Source organism: Lipophrys pholis, assembly GCF_963383615.2.
Source record: "Lipophrys pholis genome assembly, chromosome: 7".
Lineage (NCBI taxonomy): Eukaryota > Metazoa > Chordata > Actinopteri > Blenniiformes > Blenniidae > Lipophrys > Lipophrys pholis.
Window position 1 is genome coordinate 27,353,470 of NC_137638.1, and position 20,372 is coordinate 27,373,841.

Below are 20,372 nucleotides of genomic sequence, written 5' to 3' on the forward strand. Positions count from 1 at the left end.
AAGCTCTGCTTAACAGAAATCTGTCTTTATTTACAAAAACTACAATTTTAAGATAATATGCTGAAAGATCCAAAACTTGGAAAAACTCATTAGTTACTTGATAACAATATTATAATATGGATTGGTCTTGTGCATTTTAAATGATATGACCATATATGAGCATAGAGCTGTCATGTGTCTAATAGGAATTTGTTTATTTCTGAGTTTGGTCAGTTCATTGAAAAGCTTCAAGATGGGATTGACTCCAGTTCTGCAACCTTGCACAGGATAAAGATGGAGGGATGGATGGACATGGGCCCCCAGCTCATTTCAGTTTGATGCCCCTGACACATTGTATATTATTATAAGTGTCCTTATATGAAACATGACTGATTTTTATGAAATGCATGTTCCACTCTCTTTCTGTATTTGGACCTGTGCAACTTTAAAGTGTACCAAAACGTGAAGTGTGTTCATTTTCTTGGGAGGTGTGAAGTTTGAAGTTATTATTTGAACAAATAACGTCAGAAGATAACTCAGCGGCACCTCCTATGTTACATTTAGTCATGAAGCCTGATTTCAGAGTGACATACTTTAATGTCCGCCACATTGCCGAGACATGTTCAGTTTGCAGTGTTTTTTGTTCAGGCAGTGCGCCGGACGCCGGCAGGTCCTCGCGCTGTGCATTTTGAAAGCGTCGCGGTGAGAAGACCCCTAGCAAGTGTCGCCGGGCGGAAAGAGGAGGAGGTGGGCATGGCACACTTCCAAAGCACGTTACATTTAAATATCAGTGCACTACAGTAACTGAGGTGTACGGTAAGAATACAAGAACCGTGTTGTTACCGTTCCCGTGAGTGTGTTTGCTTTTGCGAACCGGCAGTTTCACTAATTAGCTCCCTGCATTGCTAAGTGGCTAACAGTCGTTAGCATTCTCTACAAGCGGATTTCCCCCTTTTCATAGTGACTCGTGTAGCTACTTTCTACTTAATCTCCATCTTTGAAGAGATAACTGTTGCTTGCATTTCACGCTTCTTCAGTTGTAAGAATGTCTTCGCCATGTCATGCTTGTTCTTTAGCTTGCCTGGCCTGTAGCATGACACATACCTAGAATATCCTTTAGCGTGTTTTTATTGTTAGTTTTTTTATTTACCAAATCACTACAGTTTGTTACATTCAATTGTTATGAGTTGGTATCGAACTTGTTCACCTTAAAAAAATTAAATAAAAATCATCCCAAGGTTAGCTTAGGTTACCGTTTCCTTGAATTCGTCGCTTTTTGTCAAGGTAGAGCCTGATGCTACATTCAGGGTCGCTGAAAAGTTCGTAAATAGCAGCTCTGGTGTTTTTAACAATGGGTCAGTGCAGACAGAGTCCCGACACACTTACACTCGCATCTCAAGTCATCTTTACTGGGTTTTTTATTAAAAAAAATGTCATGAATGATGGAAATAACCCATCAAACACAAAGTGCATGTCCAGGTATAGACTACTTCAGTCACACAAAATAGAAATCCCTCTTTTTAGTATGAGAAGTTTGTAAAAGAAAATGTGGCATATGTCAGTATCAAATTACAAATATGGATTTCTAATTTGTCCACTATAAGTTGTTCATAATGGGACATGTGGAATTTAAATTAAACTAAACCTGAGAAGTGAGGTTGTGGCAATAGAGATGTGAACCCCTAACCCTACTACCGTTGCCCCAAGACACACATATTTTGGGACAACAGCTGGTAAAACATGAAACACGTTTTCGAATAATAAAATACTACTGACATTTAAATGACTTTATTTAGGTGATCTCCTGAAAATATTAGCACCAGCAGCAAAGAAAGCAATTACTTGCAAATGGTTACAAACAAACCCACCTTCAGTGGATAACTGGATTGAAATTGTCAAAGAGATTCATGAGACATAAAGACTAACCTTGAGATTAAAGAACGATGTTTAAATTACAAAATGGATAGAATATTTGTTAGAATAAGGAAGTGGTTGGGGGCATTCCTCCTCATCCCCTCTGCTCATAATTTCAATTTGTATATTTCTATCTTCTGCTGGATGCAACCTTGTTTATTTCTGTATTATTATATTTGCTGCAACCTGATATAACATCCATATTCAGAATCAGTGGGGGTACTATAAGTGTCTGCTTTCCTTTTGTTCTTTTGCAAGAGAATTTCATTCAAATATAAGTATTGAAAATAAATAAACTAGACATCAAATTGCCATTCATTGTGCTATTTCTTACAGAAAGTAAGCATGAAAAAAAGTAAACAACTACATATACCTAATAAATAGCTAAGAAACAATATAGTGTGAGGGCACCAATCGGTAGACGGCAACAAAAAGGGATTGTTTAAATTGTTTCATGGAGATGAGAACATTACTGTAGTTTTTATAACTTTATTAAAGCGCATCTCACTGAATATTTAATCTTAGAAAAAACATGAAATTCATTGCAGTGCTTTGACACAGTCATGGCCACATGAGCAGCAAATTAAAACATAGGACATAAAACAAAATAGGAGATAAAACTGTAAGATAAAACTAAAAAAGGAATAAAAAAGACTAAAACAGAAACCCCAAAACAGTTATAAAGATGGGATCGTAGCCACAAGTGATAAAAGACAGGAGTCAGGTTGCTGTGTTATCACATAGGATATTTTGAATAAATAGCTTCAACTATAGAAAATAACTCCGTGCTCCTTATAATTTAGTGCTTTTAACAGAGCTTGTTCCCCCCAAACTTAAGTTGTCAGCATTTTTCAAAACATTTGAATGATTTATTGTTTCGTATTGTCTCTGCTTTTAATGCTGTTTAATTTGACAGGATTAACTGTTGCCTTCACATACTTCAGGCCAAACTTCTCCTTCATAGATAAATATGTTGCTTGTTTGTTTAAGTGAGATTCCCAGGCTGCGAGGATAAAGTCGTGACACACCGGCTTTGGAAAAATAAATCCTACTACTAGTGCAAACGATAATTTAGTATAACAGTTGCACACGAAATATAAACCTACACAAATCAAAATCGTCTAATTAGCAGGAGAAGAGTTCTGCTTTTTGTTGCTCGTCAATCTCAGCCGCTGTTCATATTAATATGGCATGTGAAAAAGAAATACATAATTCATACATAAATTACTACAAGGCATGGGAACTTTGGGAATCTTGGAAGTAATATGATCAATTACATTAGAACGTATCCAAAACAAGCAATTAATGATATACGATAACATTAGCATGATGTTCCAGCAATCATTTTAAATTTGTTGTAAAAAAAAAAAAGGGAGATAATTTGTTTTATACATGTAAATTCACATTAATGATAGACGGCATCAAGAGAAGGCCAAAGGACAAACATGGGATCTACTTATACTTACTTATTACTTAATATTACTATCATAATGTATATTATTATTATTTCCGTTTATATATTATTATTATTTGTTTAGAATGTATATTAAATTAAAAAAGATTTATCGAGGTACTGCACAGATTAATTTTGAGGGCCTTAAAGTCATCTGTGCAGTACCTGGATTTCTGCTCCTTCATATTCTGATAGATGTTTGTGACAATTCACTTCGTTCTGAACGTCTGTCACCTTCACGTTCGTCCAGTGGTTGAATTTTCCCACGCGCCGCGAACGCAGCGTGCGCCCTCCCTTGAAATGGCGCATGCGCAGAACACGTTGTAAACAATGAGACTCTTCCAGACCGTCTCCAGCTTTGTGTCTCTCCCAACAAATTATCTGTGCAAAATTAAGCGCTGTCCCATAACGCCGCGAGTCCACAATAAAAATGGTCCTCGGTGAGTACGGGGACGCGTTCGTCAGCAGATGTCATCGCGTGCACTCGGATTTTTATCGGCATCATCTCGGCGGAGACGTATCAAATCGGTGGCGTTGCAGCCCGAAAGCCCACCTCGAATGACATACTTGGGCGTGACAGCATGCGAGTGAACAGACCGATGTTGTTATGAATCATCGAGTTTTTCTTTGTGGTATCTCGGTCCCAGATGTGCGTTTTCCAAGCAGCCGCTTGTATTTTTGACGTGTTCGCTTTGCCAGACTCGGTCCCCGGCTTCTAAAGCTGACCTGCTGGTTAGCACGCGAGCTAGCAGATGCTAACCCCACATTAGTGTCTTTGGCCCTGGTAAGAAACAATATGTTGGATTTTTGTGAGTATTTTAAACATCTGTGCCACCGGCTTTTGTATACTTTATCTTTTCTTACACCGGGTTTTGATAATTAAATACTTGAGTGATTTGTGAGCAGAATTGGTGTCTTTTGTTGACTCTATAGCTCCTCCCTGTAAATAGTGTTTTGCTGTGTTTTCTCTTCATTTCATCCTTTCTGTGCTCACATTAGTCCATATTTATTTTAAATATTATGGATGTAATTGACATTTAACGTTATTTTCTATTCCATGAGGAGCAATGCTAAAAAATTAATTCTGGGACTAAAGTATTTTCATTCTGTTTTACAATTTGCGACTTCTGAATGCTTATTGGAGTATTGAGATCATTTTTAAAGAAAAACAAGATCAGTTGACATTGTATACATAAGCTCTAACTTTCCTCATCTTTTTTTCAGGGTACATGTTTTAAATTTAGTTATATGAGACATGAAATAGCTGCAATGCTCAGGAAATAGAATTGCCTAGATAACATGATATGCTGGAGCTGTTAGAGACAAACACTGTAAATATGTGATCATACTGAATGTAGTAATTGTGAATGGTAGCTGACCTGTTTGTAATTTAAATTACTATGTATTAAATATCCTTGTATTATTTAGAATTACAAAAATGTAGAACCGCTGTGCTATACAAGAATTCTATGAATCTTGATTGCATAGTGACACATAAACTAGTCTAGTCCTAAGTGTCACACTTTGCGCATCGGCGGTTAAGTTTAAGACCAGCTGCTGGTCCTAGTTGATGTGTGTGTGTGTTGTTTTGCAGGGAGCTAAAGGATGGAGGCGGTTCTGAGCAGGCTGAGGGAGCTAAGTGCCGATGAACTGCGGGAGGAGTTTGCCAGAGCGGACCTCAAGTGTGGCCCCATCACTGCTACCACTCGAGCCACCTTCGAAAGAAAGTTAGCCCGTTTCCTGGCCGGATCGGAAAGCAGCACCACTGAAACGGATGGCAAATCTTCAGATGGTGTCTCCGGCTGCACGGCAGACTATGTCAAACCTGTGCTGTGTGCTACCTCCGCAGCGGCACCTACCGCTGCTGCCGCGACCAGCAGCTGCTCCTCCAATGCAGCCAGTGAGGAGATGGACTTTGGTTACGGTTACGGTCTCAACCCTCCAGAGGAGGACATTTTAGTAAAGAACGCATCGGGCAGCCTTGCTGAAGACGGCATCTCTCAGTCCAAAACAGAAACTCCTTCAAAGCCAGCACAAGTGTCCCCAACCTTTTATTATGGAGTATGTCCGCCGTGGGATGATGTTTTGGCCCGAAATGGTAAGAGCGACTCTGCTTCTCAATGTGCGGTGATTCAAAGAGGACTTTTTTCCTCTTCAAATGGCATCAACTGGTAATAGAAATCTATTCAGCAGCAAGTTTTTGCTACAATACAAAACCTTTTGATCCAAAATAAATGCTATTTTATGTTTTCAATAATTTGACAATTATTCACTTTTTCTGCTTCTTAATATAACAGGTTTATCTGTTGCTTTTACTCACATCGGGTTTAAGTCCTCCCCAAGAGATTGTCGTGTTGCTTGTTTATTTGAGCTATCCGCCATGTTGACCGGTTTCTCTGTCCGTATTTGCTGCATGGAGTTTGACACTCATGTTTACTAAGTGGTTAAAAGCAGTTGTTACTATTTTCTTCGGCGATAGGCGGCTGGCCAATTGGACTCCCTGACCTCACTGGAACAGAGTAATGATCTAAATTAATCTGGAGCGACCAAAAAAAACCAAAAATCAATGCTGGTAATGTTTGTCAGCCTGTTCAGGCAGGCTTTTATTTGCAACTCCAACTTAAGAGGCTAATTAGAGAGCATAGAGGCAAACATAAAAAACATTCAGTTATTACAACTCCATATTTAATATGTAGAAACAATGAAAATGAGTGGAATGCTAATTGTGTGTGTGTGCGTGTGTGTGTGTGTGTGTGTGTGTGTGTGTGTGTGTGTGTGTGTGTGTGTGTGTGTGTGTGTGTGTGTGTGTGTGTGTGTGTGTGTGTGTGTGTGTGTGTGTGTGTGTGTGTGTGTGTGTGTGTGTGTGTGTGTGTGTGTGTGTGTGTGTGTGTGTGTGTGTGTGTGTGTGTGTGTGTGTGTGTGTGTGTGTGTGTGTGTGTAGAAGGGGTACATGTGTACACAGATAAGAAAGATGCACTTCAAGCTGTAAAGATGATGAAAGGAGCGCGCTTCAGCAAAGCTTTTTCCAACCGAGAGGACGCGGAGAAGTTTGCTAAGGGGCTCTGCGACTTTTGTGACCATTTCCCATCTCCCAGCAAGTCTGCTCCCTGTGTGTCGCCCATCAAGCCAGGCCTGGTCACCAGTAAGGGTAAGTGCTCTTTGATATTTTAATGAAGACTGAGCTATAAATTTACTAACATTTGAGAAATCAGACGGAAAATCTACACTGAGTGGCATCACTCTATGAGCAAACTAAGGGGCAAAAATATTGAAACTGTCACGAAACTGAGCCGCAGTTTGTTTTGTTTTTCCTTTTCTTTCTCCACCAGACAACATAGAAGTTGATACCATTAACCGGGAGAGGGCCAACAGCTTTAAGAGCCCCCGCACCCAGGATCTGACCGCCAAACTACGCAAAGCTGTGGAGAAAAGCGACGAGTCAGCTTTCTGTGATTTGGTCTGGAGCAACCCGCGCTATCTGATTGGCTCAGGGGATAATCCCACGATTGTACAGGTGAGAACATGAAGTTGACATTGAGTCCTCTCAGCCGCAAGATATTTTCATAAATCTCCAGGACAAATTAATGAACTCAAAGACACTGTATTGTCTGGGCTTGTTTGTAATTGTAGAATCATAGTTTTATAAACGTGAAACTGTGAATAGAAACGCTGTAATCTGTTTATACATAAGCATGTCTCTAACGTGCATGGTATTGTGATATAGACAAAAATAATGTGACCGAGTATATATTAAAAGATCTTTAGTAATATTTTATAAAACATAATTAGGAAAATCTTTGTCGGAAATGTATCTCGTTAAGCTGCTCTACATAACCTGGTATTATTTGATCTTCCTCCGCTATAAATAACCACTATTGTGTCTTAAGCCTTAGTCATTACAAGTTAAATCAGTGGAGGATGATAAGTCCCCCACTTCAACACGTCAGGTGAAGAAAAAGAAAGCGTTCCTGTTGGAGGGAGGTTGAAGAGGATTATGTCCTGATCCGTGATGTTGTTCTCCTGGTTTGTTCCTTTCAGGAGGGCTGCCGCTACAACGTCATGCATGTGGCCGCAAAGGAGAATCAGGCCGGGATCGCCCAGCTGCTGCTGGACACTTTGGAAAACCCGGAGTTCATGCGCCTCATGTACCCAGACGACCAGGAAGTCATGCTGCAGAAACGCATCCGCTACATTGTAGACCTATACCTCAACACCCCGGACAAGGCTGTTAGTTCTTCTACCAAACCTGCTCAGACAAACTCCATTGTGTTCATTCCAGTTGTTTCAGTCAGTGTTTATTTCTTTTTCTGTCTGGTTTTCTTTGTTTTAGAGCTTTGAAACGCCACTTCACTTTGCCTGTAAGTTTGGGTGCCCAGATGTGGTAAATGTCCTGTGCTCTCATCCCGACATCGATAAGAACTGCAAGAACAAGGAGGGACGGAGGCCAAGTGATGTAAGCAGTTTTATTTAGAGCCTTTTTTTTTTTTAACCCGATGACACACATGAAGAAAACATGGCACATAGCCTGAGTTGTTGTTGCTGAAAGAGTTTCTGATGGTGCACATGTACAAGTGTGAGCTGTTTATCAGCCGCTACTGAACCACCACATCCCGGCAGCAGCAGCAGCAGCTGAGGGAGCTGCAGTTTTGAAGCTGTGACCTTTCGGCTCGCTCTTAAAATCTTTTGGCAACAATCACTCACTGAACATTGTAAGCTAAACTTAGATTAGCAGATTCTTTCCTGGGCTGATCCAGTAACAGCTGCACGTCGGTGCCTGTAAGTATAATTTTTACGCTTTGTTTTTTTATTTTCTTCTTCTTCTCTCCACAGCTCATTTGTAGCAGGAAAAACAAAACGCAGGAAGTCAGACAGAAGATATGCGACTTCTTGGAGGGTATGGCTACAAAGTTTTGTGTTTTGGTTTTCCAGTTTGACACTCTAAAGCACCAGTTAGTGTGGAAGTGACACCACATGTGAGATCTTGTCATTCTTGTTGTTGTTGTTGTTGTTGTGTTGTGCTCTGAGCTGGCGTTACATGACTCAGTGTGTCCTGCAGTGCGCTGAATAAACTGTAGAGGATTTGACCAGGAATGTTTGTATTTGTTCAGCTTCCCAAGGCTCAGAATGGTTCAGTAGATCTTTCTGATGCGGTGTTGAAAAATGGCCCTTGGCATGAAGCTCTGCACGCTGCATCTCTCCACTCAACGTCTTGCATGCAGACTGACAGCAACACATGCGGCAGCACACCAAATTAGATTTTGTTTTGAAGAACCGTGCCAACGTGCAGTTTGATTCCCAGTAGTGTCCGCCTGTCGTGAAAATGCTCGTGGTTATTGTTGGATAAAGAATCGTCAAACACGTCATCTGAACTTGTGATTGTGCGTCCTCTCCCAGACCGCTGCTTTGTCCCTTTGCTAAGGGCCTCTGACAACACCTCTCAGCCTATCATCGGTGCTCTGTGGTCACCCGAGGCCTCGGAGAGCCTGTCGCTGATCCAGCGGCACACGAGAAGCCCCATGGACCCCCTGATGACCGTCACTGCCTTTGCTGGCCCCCTCAGTCCTTCGAAAGCAAGTTCTTCACCTGATCACCTCAAAGTATATCAAGCACAACTGATGGTCACGTCAGCTTGTTTTTGTTTTGTTTGTTTTATTTAAGGCGGATGATTTTCGTCGGTCCTGGAAGACGCCACCCAGAGACCGAGCAGAACTTTTCCATCGCATCCTTAAGTCTGATATGGACCGTGGAGCAGAACGAGTGGGCAGGTACCTACAAAACTATTTATGCTTAGCACGGATGCAGAGGGTGAAAATAGTATTTGTTTTACCTCGGAAAATGAATGAAGAAATTTTGAGTGCCAGCAAGCCAGATGTTAAAATCATCGTGTGTTAAACTATAGCTGTCTTTTGATGAATGTTTTTCTTCTATTTCGAATTTAATTGATGCTTAATTTGGTAGTTACTGTAAATGCTGCTATAACTCTTCCCATCCTGAAAGCCAACATGCTTTCATCGAGTGTATTTAATAGGCTTTAAAACAAAATGACAAATTGTCTTTACATGAATTAAAAAGTTCTCCTCTGTCCACAGAGACCTGGCTCATGAAAAGGGACACCCCTGGGCTGAGTACTGGAACTTCCTGGAGTGTTTTGTCGATCTATCGTCGGCTGAGGGGCTGCGCAAGCTGGAAGAGTACCTGGGCAAGAAGGACTTCAGTCCACGAGCTCAAGAGGAAGCAGGAGAAAATGAGACCAGCAACCGGTTCAAAACCCCCTCTCCAGGTATCTTCCACTGTGTGGATCATGAATCAGACGCGTGGCATTTCAGGTCGTCCTCTACAACAAAATAATGTGTTTTTCAGGCTTTATAATCCAATAATAGACTAGATTAGGTAAGAATTATATAGGTGGAAGTGCGCTGCAGCTTTTAATCGTTCTAATCATGTTTCCTGATTTCAGGAAAGCCCAAGAAGTTCTGCAACTCCATTTCTGTCGGTGCCTTCCTGGATGAGGGCGATGACATCAGCCTGGAACAGATGAAGAACCTGCAGAACGCCGCACTCACCAGCATCACTTCCTCCGCTGCGTCTAAGGACGTCCTGAAGGGAGCCGTGGGCGGCCGCGAGTTCCACATCGCGCTGCACCACCGCGGCGCCGACCTCATCGAGACCGCCGCCGAGCAGGACCTGCTATGCTGCTGCAACGACGGCCTCCTGTCGCCCGGCGTCGTCTGCAAAAACAAGGTGTGCGCGTCCTCCAGAGACAGGACTCACAACGGAGACAAGGTGTCTCTGCGCACGTCTCCATCCTCCTCCATGCTGTCGCCCATCTCCAACCTCATGGTGGAGTTTGAGCGCATGACGCTGCAGGAGCCGCCGGACAGTCCCGGCAGCTGTCGGGAGAGGAGGAGCAGCGGGGGGAGCCGCGGCTCCTTCTCCGCCTCGGACTTGAGCTCCGGGCTGAACCGGCTGTCTCTCGGTCACGGCCGCGAGGACAATGAGGCCGTTGACGGGCTGGGACGGCGAACGGAGGGCGCAGCGGAGGAGAAGCGCAGCAGCGGCAGCTCAGAGGAGTATTTCGATGCGGAAGAGAGCCTGGAGGTGCTGGGTAGGACTAGGGGGTCGGCGACGGGGGCTCGCAACCTCTGTGCTCGGTCCAAGTCGTGGGACCACGGGGGCCGAGACCTGAGCAGCTCGGGATCCTCTGGATCCTCTTACAAGTCGCTGGATAACTCCCATGAGTTCCTACCCAGGACGCCGCCGCATATCAGAAGAGGACTTTTTATTGACGGGTAAGTTTCACGCCTTTCCCCTTTAGAGCATGTTGCAGTGTCAGAAGTCTTAGAGAGGAAATGTTCCAGGTGAAACTCAGAAATGTTTAAGAATCTGAAGATTTCAGTTGTTTGAAGTCTGTAAATGCAGATGAGAATGTGTCTTAACACATTATTTTAATGTAATAAATACACTTCCTGTGCTTTTTCAGAGACTCCCCCACCAAGTTGGACAGAGAAGTGTTGCTGGCGTTGGAGGGAACGGACCTTGACGCGCAGAAGTATCCCAGTATTCACAAGTGGAGGAGCACAATGAAGTCGTACGCCGACTCAGACATGCAGAGGTTAGTCCGCCTGGCTCACGCTTTACTGCAACGCATGAGACTTCCTGTTGTCGGTTTACTGATTCCAGTGTGTTTGATACAGTTTCTGTAAGAGTCGGAGTCTAATCAACTAGGATTATGAGATTAATGGCTAAATGCTGTAATAAATATTTGCTGTGTTTGGCAACATTTCAGAATTAATTTTGAAATGTATTACCACGGCTTCTAAAACCACATTTACATATTTACTCGGCTACAAATAGAGGTGACAGCATTATACTGCTTTCCCTTTGTGTTTGTGTAATAATCATGTGCCTCTGAGAGTTTAAAACAAACAAGGTTAATTAAAAGCGGCGCCCACGTCAGTCGTTTGTCACTCAACCGGTCGCAACTGAAATTCCTCTTCAAACACGTAAATAAAACTGTCCTGTAGGTGTCTAAAACAGGTCGTTCCACATCATAATAACAATATTCTTAGATCTACTGATCAATTCTTTCATTCATTAAATGTATTTCAAAGCATTTAAATAATTGACCTCAGATGTCACAATGACACATCACCTTCTTGTCCTTGCACCTTGATTCAAAGCCAATATTTGAGTGTTTTTCTGTATTTTCTCCCACAAGGAGAATTACTGAATGTAGTGATTGAATATCTGAACTGAAACAGCATCTAAACAATAACATCAGCTCATGAAAAAAAAAGTTCCAGTGAGGTTAGTATATTTAAAAAGCCACGCGATATTGTAGGTTTTGCTCATCTCCTGGTCACCAGTGGCAGAAGTTAGTTACACGACATACGAACCTTGTCCCGTGATTCCAATGGTATGTAGGAATCTAAAGGTAATTCCGTTTTCGGGGAAAATTAGATTTTAGTTGAGCTGACATGTTTATGTCACTTTGAAAGTCCCGTTTTGGTCCAACTCACACAAGGGTTCCTGTTTTAGGTGTCATGTAAACACAGTGTTGTGTGGAGTTCTGGTCTCTCTGCGCTTGTGCTTGGCTGAAGTCGTGTCTGTACACGTACTACACAGCTGTACTTCAGAGTCAATTGAAAGGTTATTATGGCACTATTTTACCAATCTGAGTCAGTCAAGATGAAACTGGGCTGTTTGTCTCGTCTGAACTAAAATGTGTTCGACACTCCTGCTGTAGACTGAGCAGCGTTTGTCTCACATATAAATCAACTCACTGGAGTCTCGCTATGACGACCAGCACCATGTTGGGGTGTTTCCAAGTAGAGTCGAGACAAACCGTGTTGAACTGGCCATGGGAAAGCGACACTAGTTTCATTGGGACGTTTCCACAAAGGTTCACCTCTGTACTGAACTGTCCACTGACCCGTGCTGATGTGTGTCGTCCAGCTGGCCCAGCCCTGCTGTGGTGAAACCACGACTCAGGTTGCAGCATCAGACCCCCGGCTCCCCCATCAGCGGCCTGATGTCCCCCACCGGCCGCTTCAGCCCCGCCCGGCACGCCGCCTCGCCGGACTTCAGCCCCGGCCGCTACAGCCCCGCCAACGTCAGCTACATCCAACGCATCCGCCTCAAGCACTTGAACGAACCGACAGCCTGACCGCCCCCACCACACCTCCCCGCCACCGCCGTCCCCGCGCCTACACGAAGCCCCGCCTTCCCTACCGAGTCCGGCTGCGGCGCCCCGAGCTCAGAAGCCACAACAGACATATGCACAAGTGTCGGGGAAGGTTTGTAACGATATACGGTACTACGCCTATGTAACACAGGAATCCTCATCACGTTGGGTTGTGATGTAAACTCAAGACTTTAAAACGGAAATAAAAGATCATTAATGTACTGTATGGGTGTGGACCATGTTGAATTGATGGTGATGTTGTTCGTGGTTTGTGTGAAGCACCTGTTGTCAAAGCCCGAGTCAGCGTTTTGGATTAGTATGAACACAAGCCACACTATTCAAAGTCAGTTGGTCACTAAGAACCTCGACGTGGAGTCGATCCCTCGAGACGTTCTTTAAAGAAAAGAAGAAAAAAAAGGTTAAAATGTCGATATTTAAAAAAATTATTTTTTGTATGTTGGTCAGTAGCACAAAATGTAAATGTTTTTATTAATGGTGTTAAAAAACCGACTGCCATTTCCTATGTTACTCCTCAGTTCAGGAATTGCCTTAATTTTCTGAAGTGATGGAGCAGTTCTCTGTCAGTTTGGACACTCTCTAGCTCGCATACGAAACATGCGGGGGGAAACTCAGATCTTCCATGTTTTTCTCTGCTTCAATAAAACCTTTTCGATCGTTTCTCGGCGGTTCCTAGACATGTCGTCGTCTTTTTTTTCTTTTTTTCTTCTGCCATTAACGGCGGCCTTCGACTGTGCAATTTCTGTTTGTCAGTAGAGTTGTCTTCAGCATCGACCTCGTGGTGTACGAAACACCCGCCACTGAACATTTTAAATTCACCCAGTTTGGGATCATGTTCAGAACGTATTGATATTTTAGCCACTAGGGGGCGTTAAAAAAAACCAACCCAACCCCAAACTAACTGAAATAGCAAGAACATTCTGAAGTATCTAATAGCCTCTGGCCTGTTGCGACCATCTTGTTAAACTGCCTTACGCTTACGAGAGAACACACTTGATTAGTTGAGAGCTGCTTAGCGTCGGACGCTGACTGAAACTATTCAAATTAAAATAGTGATTTGATTCAGTGTTTCTAAAACTAGTGCTTAATGGAGCTTTAATGCACAAAGCTGGTTGAAATTGGGCTCACTTTTGTAAATGCAGCGGGTTCCTTCGGTGAATGTGCAAACTAAAAGAAAACCTGCTGTATCCAACCCCTTTTTTGTAAACAAGTTCACCTGCGTGAAAAGCCAATATCCTTCACTATTCAGATTGCCAATGGTTTTGGGGTAACAAGCGTTCTGAATGTACTTTTGTTTTGTGGTTGTGTGAACTCAGACCTTTATACAAGAGCACAAACTGCTTCAGTGAGAAGATTGTACCGTCATCCTCCTCGTGCTCTCAGACGACAACGGATCGAATTCTTGGTCTCTGAATGTTTATGAATGTGGAACTTTTTGCAAAAACGCACCTAAAAAACTTAAAACCATGCTTCTTGTACTTTTAGCGTTCTGTGATTTATTAAAAAATCAACTTTCATGGTGATTTCTCTTTATGTCTAGACCTTCATTTGCTTTCAACTAATCAATAAAACATCACTCCTACTTTACGACCGGTGTTTCTATGCATTTTTTTTTTTTTTCCAGGTATTTGAACCACAGGACTGGAAACATTTACTACGACGGCACAATTGAACAGAAAATTCTCACAAAACCATGACCGGCGTTTACGACAGCGATACAAACGACTTGATTTGAAAAAATGTAAAAATCCTTGGTTACATTCAGGAGTAGCTATGCAGCCGTTCACCATTCTGCTGGCTTCCAATGGCACGGGGAGTGATCACAACGCCGCCGCCGCCGCGCCGGGCAACAAGATAGTTCAATTACAAAATAATACAACAAAAGTTTGTTTTGTTTTTGAAGACACTTGAGGAGAAAACTGAGCTTTGAACCCTGCGACCGAACGCTGTGTCGGGGGAGGGGAGATCAGGTCCGGGTTAGTTTGTCGGGGGGCATGAATCCGGCGTCGCCCAGAGTCCGGAGCGCCACGCGGCCGCTCGGGCGGATGGTGAGCCACGTGATGCTGCCGTTATTCAAACCCATCCTTAACCAGCCCTCCGGCGGGAACTGAAGAGCCCTGAGGGAACCAAACAGAGACACCAGTCATTCTTTTCTATTTAAAAGAAGAAAAAAAAACATGCATTTGTAGAATGAGCAGCAGAGCGGAGTATTTGCTGAATGAAGAGTTAAAGCAGCGATGAAGGTGAGAGGATGATTCTCTGAAGCTTTAATAAGCATGTCTGTGACTTCCCCCAAATTAATATTCAATACAAACATTTATATTTTCTATAACATGAAATGTACCATTACTTTCATCTGCTAAGAGTCCTTTTCATATATAAAAAAAAAAGTGTACTGATGATTAAAAATGATATTTATGTTTAAGAGTATAGAATCATTTTGTTCTCAGCTGTGTTTCCTCATTACTGGAATCTCATCACGCCATCCTGTGATATCTGCACTATGCTTTTAAACTGACCCAACACTCCCATGATGCATCACTTGTAGCAGAAGCTTTGAAACAGGCACAATATGAAAAATAAATTAAATTAACAAGCAGTTTAGACCCCAACTGTCTGTGGTCAGTTCTTCAGTTTAATACGATGGCTAGATTAGAACAGAACAGGATGGATGGATGGATATCTTGACACAGAAGTCAACAAAGCCGAGAGCGGCGGTCACCAGAGCCGAGCGGCGGACGGCGACACGAACCTGCAGACAAAATAGCGGATGACGTTGGCGTGACACACGATGATCTCGTAGCTGTCCTCCTTCTGCTTGGGGTCGGCGCGGTGGATGTAGCGGCGGAAGGCTGCCTCGATGCGGGCTCCATCTTCGTGGTACTGCTGGAGGACGGTACAGAGGTTGAAATCCAGCTTTGTTTGCGTCTCTGGGGTTCGGTTTGAAACGTCACACGCCAGTTGGAACGCGGCGCTGCGGTGCAGCGCTGGAAACGTCTCAGGAGTTTCAATTCAAAAGGAGAATCTGATCTTTTCCAGCAAATCAAAACTGCTGCTGGACTGCAGCCAGGAGGAAGTACACATTCATTTACTTTCATATTGTTGTTTTTTTCTCACCGTCAGTCGTTTCTTTAGTAGTTACTTTTTACTGAGCGTTAATAAAAACAAGTATGTAGGGTGCGCTGTCACACTTATTTTACTCCAGGGGCCACATGCACCGCAATTTAACCTCGAGGGGGCCGGACCACTAAATAGCTTTATTATCGATGAATAACAGGAACTGTAAATCTCTCAGTGTTTTAGTACAATTAAGTATTAAAATATCTTTAAGGAGCTCAATTTCAACAATATTCTGCCTCAGTTCACCATGTCTTAACTTACAGATCACAGTGGGTTTTTATTTCACTAGTTACATCTTAAAGTCAGAAATATAGCGGCTAGTTCTTAATATGATCAAAATAACTTGTCAAATTCTAGAAATTAACTTTAACGTTGACGCATTTATATAGCCGTGTAGTAATCCTCATCATCTGAGCTGGTTCACCATATAATACAGACGAAAGTGCGCCCCTGGTGGTCAACTACATATATTACAGTTAATGTAATTTCTCAGCAGTAGATTTCATCTTGCTGTCGGATTGGACATTATGTTTGACACAGCTGATCTTGACAGACCACGCCGCAGTCTTTCTCCTCAGTAGTGAAGCGAACTTAACGTCTAGTTATAGATCCCTTTTTCAAATGAGGAGGAGGAAGAGCTGCAGGAGTGTTTTGGAAAGTATCCCTCCTGATGATCCCTCCCCACAGCGGTACACTGATGTACTGATACATGTGGACGCCTGCTCAGAGAACAAAAGCTGCGCGGCTACAGCCGAGTGTGGAGGCGGGGTGGGCTTGATTCTCTCACCACAGCGTCCGGCTTCCAGTGGGTGACGGGCGGGACCGGTTCGATGGGGGCGCCCTCCCTCAGCAGGTCGCAGCTCAGCAGCTCCACTCCTGGACCCGTAAGGCACGAGGAGCAGAAGAAGTACACGTGAATGTGTGTTTGTGATGTCCGGCACGAGGTCCGGGACAAGAGACTCATTGGTGGTTAAAGTGCCGCGTTTCTTCACTACCTGAGAGGTGCTTGCTGATGATGTTTGCCGTCTCGGTGGCCCTGGCCATGCTGGAGTGGATCAGAATGTCGTACTTCAAGCCCAGTGCTGCCAACCGCTGGCCCGTCAGCTCAGCCTGCTCCCGGCCTGGACAAGGAGAAGGAACCGCCGTGAGAAAGCAAACACACAACACTAAACGTGAAACACTCGATTATCCATAATTATGACACATTTTGTACAACAGAGTAAAAAAGGACCTAGCGGCGTGAGGATCCTCTCCTTGTCGCTGTTGCCGCTCAGGTTGTACTGCGAGTGTCTGATGAGGAGGATGTTGCGCGTCGCTTTGGGCTTGCCGTTGTCCTGCTCGGAGCCGGGGTCTTCGGTGGCGCTCTCCTTCTTCTTGCCGTTGGTCAGAGCAGATGGGTCTCTCCTGGGAGGAGTTAAGACCCTGAGATTACAAAGTGGCTTTGGCCCACATGGTTAAGTTGAGGGAGAAGAGCGAACAGACCACCAGCACTCGCCGCACGTAAAAGAAGGAGAGACGGTTAGCGCGTATAACTGAAATGTATATTAAAGAAACGAGAAAAGAGTGAAGATCGTCTTGGCTGAGCTACAAATCTATAATTCCATCATGTTTTCAGTAACATCACCATCAAAGATAATTGGAAAAAGGTTATTGTGGGATTAACTCTGATTTCTGCTGCATCAGCATCAATAAAAGAAGTTGAGTAATAAATGAATCCTGATGGTTCTCACTTGAGTTAGGCATGTATTCACAGTAGTCTGGTAGTTCTCGAGAGCAGTCTCCAGACCACATTTTCTAGGTCCTGCTCTTGACTCGGTCTCAGTCCCTGAGTATAGGTCTTGGACATGTCTTGGTATACATAGTCTGGTTCTGTCTTGGTATACTCTGGTCTTGGTCTACGTCTTGATATACTCTGGTCTTGGTCTACGTCTTGGTATTATACTCTGGTCTTGGTCCACGCCTTGGTATACTCTGGTCTTGGTCTAATACTCTGGTCTTGGTCCACTCTGGTCTTGGTCCACTCTGGTCTTGGTCCACTCTGGTCTTGGTCCACTCTGGTCTTGGTCTACGCCTTGGTCCAATCTGGTCTTGGTCTACGTCTTTGTATACTCTGGTCTTGGTCTAATACTCTGGTCTTGGTCTAATACTCTGGTCTTGGTCTAATACTCTGGTCTTGGTCTACGCCTTGGTCTAATACTCTGGTCTTGGTCCACTCTGGTCTTAGTCTAATACTCTGGTCTTGGTCTAATACTCTGGTCTTGGTCTAATACTCTGGTCTTGGTCCACTCTGGTCTTGGTCCACTCTGGTCTTGGTCCACTCTGGTCTAAACTCGGTCTTGGACAGTTTGCCTTGACTTCAACACTAAGTTCACTATTGGTGGATTTTGTCATTTAAATGTTAAATAACGTAAAAGAGCCCGTTTAAGCAGACCGGTGGAGACTCTGTGTTCCTATAGAAGTGGACGGGTGTGCTCCAGAGAACCGAGCGCTGCCTTACTTGTCCCAGTTGAAGTCCCAGGCATGGCCGCTCGGGGCCGGAGTGTGGCTGCTGGCGGGGCTCCACGCCGGCTGCGCAGCACGGAGCGCCGTGAGCCTCCACCACCGCCCGGCTGCGTCTCCGCGCTGCTCGCCGAGGTAACCGTGAGAGTCTGCGGCCGCGGCCGCGAACACCAGGACGGCGGAGCCTCCGGCGACGCCGAAGAGGAGCTTCAAAGTTTTCCTGTACGACATCCTGGAGGGGGCGAACTGATGCTAGCTTAATTAGCTGGTCTGCGCCGGCGTGTCTCTCCTCATGCAGCCGCGACTCTCTGCCCGCTGTGGTGGTCGATTCCCGCACCGGTGAGGGGTTAGATAGACGCTTTTATTCGCGGAGCTGTCTAGCCGCCCGGCGGCCGTTCTTCTGAGCTGGAAACTAAAAATACAGACACCACAAACAGAAAGCTAATCTGAGCCACTTCCGCTTCCGGATTACTGTGTGGGCTGCAATACTGTCTCCCGCCCACACGAGGGCGCTCCAACCCCGACATCAAAACACAGACAACGTTTTTAAACCTCCACAGTATTGATTCACGTTTAATTTTCTTCATTACATCCACCCATAATTTCAGCTCTTGCAGGAGCTTCACGCTGCCCACCTTCCTCATAAAAAAAATCATGAATATTCTCAGACATGTATTCAAATTATTATTAAATAAAACCTTTTTTTTTTTTTTTTTTTTTTTTTTCCTAAAGGAACAAAAGTGATTCCTACTACATGCAGGCTTCATACAAACATAAATGTTCTTGTTCCTACATGAGTTTTGGTGCAAGTTAATGGGACTTTTTTCTGACTGGGTGTTATGCCAAATTCCGTGTGCTTGCTTAGAATTGCATCCCTCTCGGGAACGCGCGCAAAGGAGCGCTTGCATGTAAATAAAATCATCCATTCATTCGTCTTCTAAACTGCTTTATCCTATGCAGGGTAGCAGGGCACTGTGCAGGACACACTGGACAGAGACAGACAAACACACACACACACACGCACACACCTAGGGACAATTTAGGATCACCCATTCATCTCATATGCATGGTTTTGGACTGTGGGAAGAAATCAGAGCATGTGGAGTGAACGCACGAACATACAAATTGGACACAGAAAGCTGTGAGGTGAGAGGCTTTACATGAAAATGCTATTCTTTATGATGGATCACCCCGTGTAATAATTTTCAGTTGACTCGTCGACTTCCTAATGTCTTTCACTATATTGCAATATTAACAAAAAAATTGCTTTTGGGATCCATACTTTAAAAAAGAATGTATAACATTTCTTATTCTTGCAAATAATTGTGCAACTGTGGTAGCTTAACTCGTGATTTTGTACTGACTACAACTCATAATGAATAATGAATAAAAATAATAATAATGAAAAGACATTCTGGTGACACTGAGATTCTTTTTGCTGCAATTTTTGCCCACAGAGACTCACCCCAAAACCAAAAAACTGCCTGAATAAAGTAGAAATCCTAAATATCTTTGGTCAGATGAAAAAGCGGGTGTATTATTTCGCCAGATAAGCGTCAGAGGAATAACAGCCTGCTGCTAATGTGTGATGCTAATTGTTAAATGTTGGCAATAGAAAAGCAAACATTCCTTGGATATATTTAATTTGAAATACAAATTAAACCTTTATAGCGAACCCAGAGGTTCTACAATCACATTGTGCTTCCTCAACTTTGTCTCACATTAAATTATGGTAGAATGCTGGACTTCCTGATCTTATGACATAATATGATATAGTGGGATGTTGGGATTAATGTGCATTAAAAAAGCACAGCTCTTCTCCTGCCAGTTACACCATTTGAATGTGAAAGGTGTTTTTATTTCGTCTACAAATGTTGAAACTGTTGCACTTATAGTTTTGTAATGAAGCTCCTTTAACAGTTCTGGTTCCACTTACAACAGATCTGGTATTAAAATGTGTTTTTGGACAAAAGACCTAAAACATTTTTTTTTTTTCAGCATGAATTGTCTCAACTCAAAAGGAAAAATGCTGGGAAGCTGTTTCCACACAGATATCTCACCACCTGCCTGATATCAGGTAAACATTGGAAATGAGACGATATTGGCAAATATCAAAATGATGAAGTACTTAATGACATATGAATGTCTCTGTGTCTTTAAATAACAGTGCTCTGTCTCTTGCCCCCACTGTACTGCTTTGTTTTG

The 20,372-nt window shown here is 43.5% G+C and overlaps 2 protein-coding genes across 7 annotated transcripts; one reads left to right on the top strand and one right to left on the bottom strand.

Annotated features, from left to right (window-relative positions):
• Positions 1–652: 652 nt before the first annotated feature.
• On the top strand, positions 653–14,134 carry ankle2 (ankyrin repeat and LEM domain containing 2). 3 transcript variants are annotated; one of them, XM_080467690.1, is made up of 13 exons: positions 653–726; positions 4,941–5,444; positions 6,288–6,494; positions 6,676–6,860; positions 7,385–7,573; positions 7,677–7,799; positions 8,177–8,240; positions 8,741–8,916; positions 9,005–9,111; positions 9,436–9,626; positions 9,804–10,635; positions 10,827–10,958; positions 12,302–14,134. In XM_080467690.1, exons 2-13 carry the CDS (start codon positions 4,952–4,954, stop codon positions 12,510–12,512), a joined length of 2,910 nt encoding a protein of 969 aa, XP_080323816.1. In that variant the 5' UTR covers positions 653–726; positions 4,941–4,951; the 3' UTR covers positions 12,513–14,134. The 3 variants fall into 3 exon arrangements, with proteins under 3 accessions (XP_080323816.1, XP_080323817.1, XP_080323815.1); XM_080467691.1 differs by having other exon boundaries at positions 661–795; XM_080467689.1 differs by lacking the exon at positions 653–726 and adding an exon at positions 3,660–4,130.
• Positions 12,990–18,646, bottom strand: pgam5 (PGAM family member 5, serine/threonine protein phosphatase, mitochondrial). Of its 4 annotated transcripts, none has more exons than XM_080467693.1 (6): positions 18,166–18,646; positions 16,900–17,072; positions 16,661–16,789; positions 16,456–16,544; positions 15,301–15,431; positions 12,990–14,665 (listed from the first exon to the last, which is right to left on the bottom strand). In XM_080467693.1, the coding sequence occupies exons 1-6, from the start codon at positions 18,396–18,398 to the stop codon at positions 14,515–14,517; spliced, it is 906 nt and encodes a 301-aa protein (XP_080323819.1). In that variant the 5' UTR covers positions 18,399–18,646; the 3' UTR covers positions 12,990–14,514. The 4 variants fall into 4 exon arrangements, with proteins under 4 accessions (XP_080323819.1, XP_080323818.1, XP_080323820.1 ...); XM_080467692.1 differs by having other exon boundaries at positions 13,953–14,665; positions 15,301–15,434; positions 18,166–18,644; XM_080467694.1 differs by having other exon boundaries at positions 14,024–14,665; positions 15,301–15,434; positions 16,664–16,789; positions 18,166–18,644.
• Positions 18,647–20,372: the final 1,726 nt, after the last annotated feature.